General features: G+C 38.1%; 1 protein-coding gene across 1 annotated transcript in view; it reads right to left on the bottom strand.

The window, feature by feature from the left end:
- ZDHHC3 (zinc finger DHHC-type palmitoyltransferase 3) overlaps window positions 1–10,614 on the bottom strand; it is a 678,918-nt gene that overhangs the window by 481,247 nt on the left and 187,057 nt on the right. Inside the window, exon 3 of the mRNA XM_044064670.1 lies at window positions 9,564–9,645. Coding sequence (XP_043920605.1) covers window positions 9,564–9,645 — 82 coding nt within the window. The remainder of the gene's footprint in view (window positions 1–9,563; window positions 9,646–10,614) is intronic.

Raw genomic sequence — 10,614 nt, forward strand, 5'->3', positions numbered from 1 at the left:
CCTTTGAAAGGAGGAAAAGAGTGAAAATAAAACTTGTAGCCTTGATTTATTATGTCCAACACCCATTTGTCCTGGGTGACCAAATGCCGATTTTGTCTGAAAAGTGCCAACTTTCCTCCTAGAGGAGCTGCCAGAAAAGAAGGATCTGGCAGCTGAAGATACAGGTCATTGGGTCTGTTTACGAAAAGGCTGACCCCTGCCCTCACCAGAAGATTGTGCAGGAGAACTCCAAGTCCTAGGTCTGAAAGCACCCTGGCGTGAGCCCTGCCCTTACCACGTCTAGACCTGCCCTTAGACTGAAAATCCGAAGAAGGGAAGACCATCCTCTTGCAGGCCAATTCCTGCTAAACTTAGGGGGCTGCACCTGCAATAATACCTTCACCGTCTGCATAGACTTAGCGTTGTCTTCCATTTTTTCCAAAACTGACTCCACAGGGAACCAAAAGAACTTCAGATTGAAGAGGAGCATCAAAATCGAGCTTTAACATGCTCTGACAAATTTTGATCCTTAAGCCAGGCATGTCTACGAATAACTGAACCAGTAGCAGCCACCCTGGAAGAAGCCTGAAGGGCATCAAAGCCACACTGCAAGGAATGCTTACCAACTTGGTCAGAAGCATGAACCAAGTCCTGCAATTCCTTACACTCTATACCCTCAGATAGAGCATCTACCTTAGATTTTAACTGACCTAACAGAAAGTTCTGATACTTCAGCATATAAATTGGCAATTTAAAGCCCTCATAGCTAGCGTAGAAGAGGTGTATACTTTTTTACCCCACCTATCCAACGCTCTAGAATCTTTATCCAAAGGAACTGGATTCTTAACCACAGAAGCCCTGACACCTTTAGGCCCTTGAATAATAGTTTCTGGGTCAGCTCTAGGACTCTTATACAAATATTTATGTGCCTCTGGAACTCTGTAATACCTGTCTGGCTTGACAGGGTCAGGGGGTAAAGAATCAGGATTAAGGGAGGCTTCAGAAAAAACATCCTGAACCACATCTAAAACCGGGGGAATAGCCAAAGGTCTATGTTGTGGCAAAAACAAAAATTCCCTAAGCCTCTTACGAGAATCCGAAAAATCCTGACCTTCCCACTTGAAATGCTCCCTCATGGAGTGCAAGGTTTCAGAAAAGGAAAAATCCTCTGGAGGAGAAGCAGAAGGACAGGAATCCTCTGCATCCGAATCTGAATAGGGAGGAAAATACGGAATATCCTCAGCTGAGGACTCAGAGTAATCAGAGGAATGCTCCAAACCCTCTAACTCTGTCTCCACCCTAGGCCTCTTCTCAGGAGGGGGCATAGAACCCCTGATCAAAGTAATCAAATCCTCTGCCATTTTCAACATATGTTTTTTAGGAACAGAACCCTTAGAACTAGGGCTATGGCCCGTACCAGAAAGACCAGGTCTAGCCTTAGCAGGGCCTTTAGAGACTGAAGTAGAAGGCCTAATAACCTTTTGTAAGGATGGAACCACAGAAACTTGAGAAGCACCCTCGGCCTGGCCTAACTCCTGAGAGGCCAACTCCTGTAACAGTAAAGGTTCCCCCTGGGATATAGCCGAGACCTCGGCTGGATCCACAGATTCAACCGTAGATTCCATAAAACCGGCATCCGCAATGGACGACTCATCCGGTTTTGACCTTAAAGATTTATCTTTTCGCTTTTTTGCGGTAGCGGGCGTCGAAGGATCCGACGGCATGTTGTAGTTACACCGCTTACCGAAAACCAACCTGGCACAGTCTAATCTGCGTTTAATGGTGCGCTTATTAAATCTAGCGCAAAAGCGACACCCGACTACATCGTGCTCAGGCCCTAAGCAAGGAATACAGAGAGAAGGATAGTCCCTATGAGGTATCTGTTTCCCACAAGAAATACAATTATTAACTTTTTCTGACATCCGGATCAACTGAGGCACGAAAAGACAAAAATTTTCCCCAACGGGGTACTTAGCCCAACTTGGTCTTCGGTCTGAAACTCGAAAATTGAAAATTTCAGAACGCCGAACGGCACTTGCAAACGCTGCTTCTGCTTTGGACCACGCGGCAAGAAAGACTGAGGATATGGCGTCGGTCATGCGCTTAAGTACCACTACGTGCTGACGTCAGCTCTGGGCGCCCATGACCGACGCCAGCCTAGCTCTTTGGTATTCGGGCCGACCGAGGACAGCAGACTACCCACAGGTTATGACTGCAGCAATGTGAGACGAAGAACATCTGAAATTTGCGAAATACGTTTCCAGTGTAATACTCTTGAAATTATCGTACTGCAAAAAGTCACATCATTTTAAGAAACGTTTGAAATAACTGCACTGTGCAAATAAACTGGGCAGAAGAAGCTCAGCATAAGAAACATTTCAAAGTAATTGCACTTTGTGAATAAATAGTACACAGCACATTGACATTTTTCCTAAATGGCTGTACTTTGCTAACAACTCTGTATCCTGCAAAAAACACTCTATAATTGTGGCACACTGCGACTAGACACACCCAGCACATAAACTTTTCAAAATTACTGCGTCTGACTGCACTTTACAGAATAGTGGCACCTTGCACACAACAAACTCTTCGGAATGTATGCACAGTAAGAAACACACACTGTTAGCACTTTTGCACATTTGAGATACTTTGCATTGATTGGAGCTCTGCATAGTATAAAGTTATTCGAAGTAGTAGTTTATGCCAAAACACAGTAATTTGGCAAAAAACATGCAGTCTCCTTGCTTTGTTTATACTTAATGTGCTCTTTTTTTGCCCTTTGTTATATTCGTTTTGCTCATTTAATCTCTTTTCATGCCCATTATATTTCTTGGTGCTCATTTTAACTCTCAACACGCTCGTTTTACTTTAAAAATGCTCGTTTTGCAATTCTGAGGTAATTCTGAACCCTTTATGTGCTTTCCTGATGCTCGAGGTATGAAATCTCTTAATTTCAAGCATTTCCCTTAACTAATAAACTTTTTTATGCTTCTTGTTTGCTTAATAAATGTTTGCGTGCTATTTGTTTGCTTAGTAATGTGTTTTGTGCCCTTGTAATGCTCCATTTTGTCTTTTTTATAAAATAAATACTCTGTGCAAGTTTTCATTAACTTTAGTTCGTTAATGGCCCTTTTTTCTCTTGGTTCACTTAGTTTGCCTTCTCTGTCAACTCTGCACCTCGTGGCGCTGAAAAGCAGTCTCTGGAATCCTGGTTCTGACACCATGTCATTCGTCTAGTCAGGATGAAGTAGACGAACATTGTGGGTTCTGTTTAAGCAACTTTATTACATACATACACAAACATATATACAAACTGGTTGTCTCATGCATAAATGATGTTCACACTCTGGCTGTACTCACAAAATGGCACTGAAGATAGCATGTGCCTGCTATTCATAATGCACGTTCAGGTCTTAGAAATACTTCTGAAAGGTAAAACACATCTGTTATTCTACATTACCAAAGCAAAGTCAATCAGCTTATCTTTGACATCCTCAATTAAAGGCTGAAGTTTATGTCAAGAAAACATAAAAACCAAACCAGTGCCAGATGCTCTGGAAGAAGCATCTGCAGTATCATAACCGCACTTAATAGAATGCCTAGCAACTTGAGAAGCAGAGTTAAGAAGAAATAATCTGTAAAACAATCAAGACGAACCAGATACACTTGCAGAACTCAGGTTTATTGCTTGAAGTCTGTCTGATAATACACTGACCAAGTACTAAGTGCTTTCACCCAAACTGTGGGCATCAGAGTACAACGTCATTCACAAAATTCTCAATTTAAATAGATGCATCAATAAATAATTATTCAATTAATTAAACACTTCTAATTAATGCTGAAACACCTAATATATATAGTCAATACTTATATATATTAATGATAAATACATGTATTTATCATTAATACATATAAATATTGACTATATATATATTAGGTGTTTCAGCGTGAAGTGTTTATAGTGAATAATTATTATGCATCTAAGTGAAATTTGAATGACATGCTCTGATGCCCACAGTTTGGGCGTAACACTGCGGTCGTATATCGAACTTCAACAATAAACTGGTTCTGGTGTATCTTGTGTTTACAGATTACTAGATTTTGGATTTACTTGTGTACTGTCCTTGAGGCATTCCATGTCACTAGCAGATTATCGGGTTTTTGCTTATTTTGATACTCTGGTGGATATTCTAGTTCACCATCAAGATCGTGGATTGTGTACTTTATTGTGAAACTTTTATTTTTTACTTTTCTGTGTCTATTGGGTCTTGGTACCATGGAGGAATTGTTAAAACAGCATTTAGATATTTCGCAAAAATTACTACCAGCCTCATATGACAAAGGTAACACCAGCCCTGCTGCTTCTCAGGTTGCAGTTACCGAAACAGTTACATTCGACACCAGGAAGCAGTCCAGTTAGGCCGTCGGCTAGTAAAGGTTCGGTACATGTTACAGGAGGAGGTCTTACAGGAGTAGCTCCACGTGGAGCAACTACTTTCCAGCCATTACTGAACACTAGAGACGCGACCAGTAGAGGGGCTGTACAAGGAAATGGATCGATTAAACAACTCTAAAGACATTTTGGTAGCACCTTCATTTAGTTCAGCTTCGAACACTATTAACAATGACTTTGGCAGTTTGAATGCACAGTTTATGTTGTTCGAGAAGGCACTCAGAAAATTTAAATCCATACTAATGGACAATGTTTTTATGGAAAGGTCTATTGAATGAATTGGGACAAGTTCCAAAAGGTCTTCGGATGTTTAAATTGCCTTTTGGGTTCTCTGAAGGCACAGAACTTTTCACCGAACTTACTCATCTGTTCGATAGAACAGGTATTGAACTTATGCATCTTATTATACGCAACAACAACAATAGATTGTCTGTTTTAAATGACCAATTAACTAAACTTGACAATAGTATTCGTAATGACCTTTTGTTTGAGTTCAATAGATTTAGGTTTGACAAAATATTGAAAGACAATGACAAGTTTATTTTGAATGGCTTGGAAGTTAAAAATCACAAGCTTGCCAGAGACTCTAATGATTATAGGTGTAAGAGGGCTTATTCTCATTTTAAGGAGTTTAAAAATATGAAGCGTGCATTTAATATTGATGGACTAGAGAATGTGGATGGTGATGTTTGGAATGAATGAAACATTAACAATGGTTCTAACACACCACACAATGATGTACATAATGAGGCTGTTTATGATATTGGTGAGGATTTTTTTTAGAAGAACCAACTCTGAGGAGATCGGAGCGGTTAAGGGACAGGTATGGGGGGCAAAATCAGAAGTTTCATTATTTGAACAAAAATCGCAGGACCAGTTCATGGCACCGTTAGTTGATGAGGTTTTTAACCACACACGGGTTGATTACAATGATACATATGTTTGTTCAACAATAGATAGTGCTGACTTTCAAAGTAATCATGATGTTCATAATCATGATTGTGTACAGATTGTTGATGAATTTTCTGGTTGTGATGATGATACTAATGTGACACATAACAATGTCAATGAGAGTGTATGTTCCACTGTTGTTGATGGAGGTTTTTGTGTATACAATTTTACTGAGTTGATGGCTGATGCAAGCTATGTAAACCTTTTTAAAAAAGGTTTTAAATTTGTTCCAAAATTTAGATCGGACATTGGTAAAATTTTGATTAATTTAAAACTTTTTACAAGGAAATTGAATTTAAGGATGTTTTTTTAAGAATAGGAATATGCAGATTGGTAAGGAGTACTTACATTAAAGATACAGAGTACTTTTATACCTCCGCAGAATCCTATTATCCAAGTGTTTGAGAGGTTATGCGACACTCAAATTCGGAGAATTGTTCAAACTGAAAGAATTACAGCCTACAACCTTAACACGGCTGAGAAATTTTGTTTAAAAGAACTTACAACAACAGACAAATATAGGGTTATGAAACCCGACAAAGGTGGGGGTGTGGTTGTAATGAATAAAGAGGATTAACAAAATTACAACAATGTTAAATGACAACAACACATATGAGAAGGTGTCAAAACATGAAATGAATAGAGCATACACCAAATTGGATTGGATCATGAGTTATTGCAAAGGATGAATATAATTTTCTCAATGTGGAACATCCTATTACTCCACCCATCTTTGGTATTCCAAAAATTCATAAAAGCATTCATGACCCACCATTTAGACCTATTGTTTCAGCCAGAGGGTCCAAAACTGAAGCTATGGCTTCATTTATTGATTTTCACTGCAAGGATGTCTTAGGTAATTTGGATCATATTGTTAAGGATTCATGGCATTGTTTGGACAAAATTAGAACTAGGCTTGTTGGAATAAACCAGGAGTTTTTTATGGCCACTATTGATATTGTGAGTCTTTTCACTGCCATACCACACAAACAAGGTTTGGAGATGTTTGAAGCGAGCCTACTCAAGTTTGGTACACTTAGTAGTGATAAATGTAAATTCATTAAGGAATTAATGGAACTAGTTCTTGAAAATAATTTCATGTTCCTGAATGGTGAATATTTCAGACAAAAAACTGGTGTAGCAATGGGGGCACGGTGTGCTCCGATTTATGCCAACCTGGTATTAGCGTTATGGGAGACACAAAATATTTTTTCCTCATGTTTCTGGGATGATGTGGTTCTATATTTGAGGTTTTTGGACGACATTCTGATTTTTTGGAAGGGTACTAGAGAAAGATTTACTGAGTTTGAATCATTCTTAAATACTACAACCACCTTCCTGAGTTTTACCAGTAAGATGGTAGATAATTATTGTGAATATCTTGAAATATTATTGTACAAAAATAACGACATGATAGATACTAACATTTATAGGGAAAAAAACACACTCCAATTCCTTTTTACACTTTGATAGTTGTCACCCTTACCATCAAAGGAAGAATTTAGTCAAAGGACAGATGGTAAGATTATCTAGAATTATCAGTGACGATAAAGTTTTCCTTGATGAAATGAAAATCTTGTCAAGCATGTCTTCTGATAGAGGATATCCTAGGGAACTGATTGATAATATTAGTAATGAGATACGGATTAAAAGAAATCATGTCTACCAACCTATTATTAAATTCGGCCTTTCAAACACCATTAGTATGAATAGACCACTTATTGGTAACAACATCTTAGTCATCCCTTATAATGACACATCTATGAAGATAGTAAATGCTGTAAGAGATTGTTGGTCTAGTGTATTCACGAACCATGGTGAATGCACTGATATTTTGGGTTTTTTGCCAAAAATTACCTACAGTAGAGGTATGAATTTGAAAGAGTATTTTGAATCAACGCAGAGTATGAATACATATGTTAAGTCTAAGATGGGCAAATGTGGTTTTTGTAATTTCTGTAGATTTATTAATGATGGTCCATATGCAGTAGTTCCTAACTATGGTAAAACCATAAGATGCCCGGGACATTGCAATTGCAGAACAAAAATGGTAGTATACCTTGCTACCTGTTCTACATGTCCTGCATACTATGTTGGGAAAACTATTAGGATGCTTAAAGACCGAATAGGAGAACATGTTAGAGACATTAAAAAGAAGAAAGACACCAGTGCATTATATTTACACAGCACAAGATGCGACAATTTTAAAAGGTTTCTATTTTTTGTTATTGATAGAATACCTTTTAACAGCAACAAGGGTGGTGATGAAAAAACACTATTAGAGGTTAAGGAATGTTTGTGGCAGCTTAGATTTAATGCTAACACATACCCTGGTATTAATGACTGTATTTCCATAGCCAGTGTACTCAAATACAAATCGCTATTTATATAGGTTTTAGAGTAATATAGCTTATTATTATATACATTACTAATTTTTCTATTTTATACTAGTTTAGGTTTTAAATATTTGTGCCTTGTGTGTTTTATTCTGATTAAATTATTAAATTATTTAATTAATATAATTTATATAATACTTTTGTTAAAAATCAGGTTTGCATTTTTAGCTGTTATCTAGTATTTTTTTAGTATTTGTATTTATCATTAATATATATATAAGTATTGACTATATATATTAGGTGTTTCATCATTAATTAGAAGTGTTTAATTAATTGAATAATTATTTATTGATGCATCTATTTAAATTGAGAATTTTGTGAATGACGTTGTACTCTGATGATGCCCACAGTTTGGGTGAAAGCGTTTAGTACTTGGTCAGTGTATTATCAGACAGACTTCAAGCAATAAACCTGAGTTCTGCAAGTGTATCTGGTTCGTCTTGCTTGTTTTACAGGTTACCTTTCGTTTTGGATTTACTTAAGAAGAAATAATGCAGACTTAGTTTCTGAATAGTCAAAATTAGACAGCACCTTATATAGGTTACCAAAAATAGACAAATGGTAGCTTATCAATGAAAATGCAGCATCATCTTGACAAAGTTGTCCCCAAAGAGTTTTTCCAAAGGGGAACCTGGGGATAAAGCATCTTCATCAACTGAAGCACAGGTTACAGGAACAAATTTGGGAGAATTAGTCAAGGAATCATCTCCATCAGAATCTAATTCCTCTCTTTGCCTTTTGGTGGGAGAAGGCGGCTCAGAAACAGCACTACCAAGAAAGAAAAAGTTCAGCTTTAAAGAAATAATAGTCTTTAAAGGGCCCTAAGTAAAATACCACCTTTCCTTCAGAGGAACCCTGGCAGACCGAGGAGATACAATATGTTTAGTCTTCTGCTTCTTTTTAAATGCAACATCTGCCTGCAAACAAGGTGACTCTAAGCCCTGACAGAACTCAATCAAGGAGCTGGGAATTTCTTCTCCAGCTACGATTTGAGGTATGCCATCTGGTCCCTCTGAAATTATAAATCACAGCCCCCCCCCCTTTCTTGGATTAAATGGATGACTAGTTGAATGTGATAGATGTACACAACAGTTGTGTCATATCGGCCTCTGACATGGTCAAGATAAAGGCAGCAACATCAGCAGCTGGATGGTCTGGGGTCTCAAAGGTGCACAACGGTGACATCTGGGTCCAACTCGGCAGCAGAAATCTGTACCCAGAGTTTCTTTTACTTCTTTGGCACTGCAGAGAAGCCAGCAGACGAGGACACTGACATCATCTTACCTTGGGCAAATGCTTTACCTTTATGATTCTGACAGATGACTGTGCAAAGTCTTTAGCACAAACTCTTGACAGACAAGAATTTTTACAATTGTATTCACACTCAAACAAAACAGACATCTTTTGTGGTCATCTCTGAGTAATCTACTTCCCATCATCACATCTCCCTCTCTTCGATATGTACAAAACTTATTAGCACAAAACACAGAAAAGAGGTGGGTCACAATGGGGATACTCATCTAGCCAGTTGCTGAGGAATAGGCATTAATCATTCGACTGAGGATGAAGTGATAAGTTCAATAGACAGCTGTAGACAAGAAAGCTCCAAGGTACTTCTTGTCCATACATTCCTTATGTACCTCTGGCTCTATACTGGGCTGAGGTCATAATTTGGACATATAGCATGAAGAGAGGGTGCCTATGCTTTAGTATGCCAGCTGGTCATATGGCTAACATGGTCAAGGAAGGACATAAAGCAGGGCCACAAAAAGATGAATACTTACTTGTCCAGTCTTCTTCTAAACAGAACAAGAAATGAAACACCACCATGATGAGGGCATGAAGGGATATCAGGGCTATATACATCTGGAAAAAAATCAGAAATTAGAATGCATGTAAAAATATATTTTAACAAAGATAAATAATTATTACAAAAACACAAACTGTAAATGCTGGCAAATATTTGGAGGAAAAAAAAAACATGAAAATATCATGACCCAAATCACATAGACAATATATTTTTAAATGCTTCTACTTTAACTACTTTACTATGACAGGCAAGTTACCTTGGAGAGCCAATGACAACGAGAGAGCATCATAAGCAGATATAACTCAGTATTGTGGTGTATATGTATGCATGTTTTTAAGTGTAAAAACTATGACTTTAAAATAAAAACTTTTTCTTCCATAAAGTAATTTAGGGATCGGCATTTCATTGGTGCAATTAATGAACTAATTAAAATAATTAATATTTTAAAGAATATATTGTCCTGAAACAGGAGTCTTCATTGTCATACTGTTTCACTTCCTTTCAACTCACAGTGTGACAGACCACTGCTATGACATGGCCTGTGATTAGGGGAGGAAGCCACTCGTTTTCCCAGATGCAAATGACAGTGATTTCTTGCCTTTTCTAAAAAAAAGAGAACTGCAGGGATAGATGCTCTGATGTTGTATCTTTCGGCTTTTCCCGGTTAGGGGTCGCCACAGAGGAACTCCGGTCCGCTAATGATTGGCAGTAGATTTTTATGTACCGACTTCTTAGGCCTGACGCACAACCTTCAACGAAGGTACGCCCATTCACGCATGTCCCCACACAGAAGATGCTTTGGCTGAGAACTGAACAGGACATCTTACTGTGAGGCGACAACGCTACCGCAGCACCATAGATGCTCTGATACTGAGGAATAATTTTCGTATGCAGTTTGAATTTCCTGTGTAACTATCGGAACACTGGTTATCTAATGTAAACACAAGTTTTCTTTTTCTATCAGCAGCAGTGTAGGTGGGGATGGGGGGGGTTAAGAAAAAAAATGCTGAGAAACATTACTATGG

The sequence above is a fragment of the Protopterus annectens genome, chromosome 3.part0, assembly GCF_019279795.1.
Source record: "Protopterus annectens isolate FY-2018-M chromosome 3.part0, PAN1.0, whole genome shotgun sequence".
Classification (NCBI taxonomy): domain Eukaryota; kingdom Metazoa; phylum Chordata; order Ceratodontiformes; family Protopteridae; genus Protopterus; species Protopterus annectens.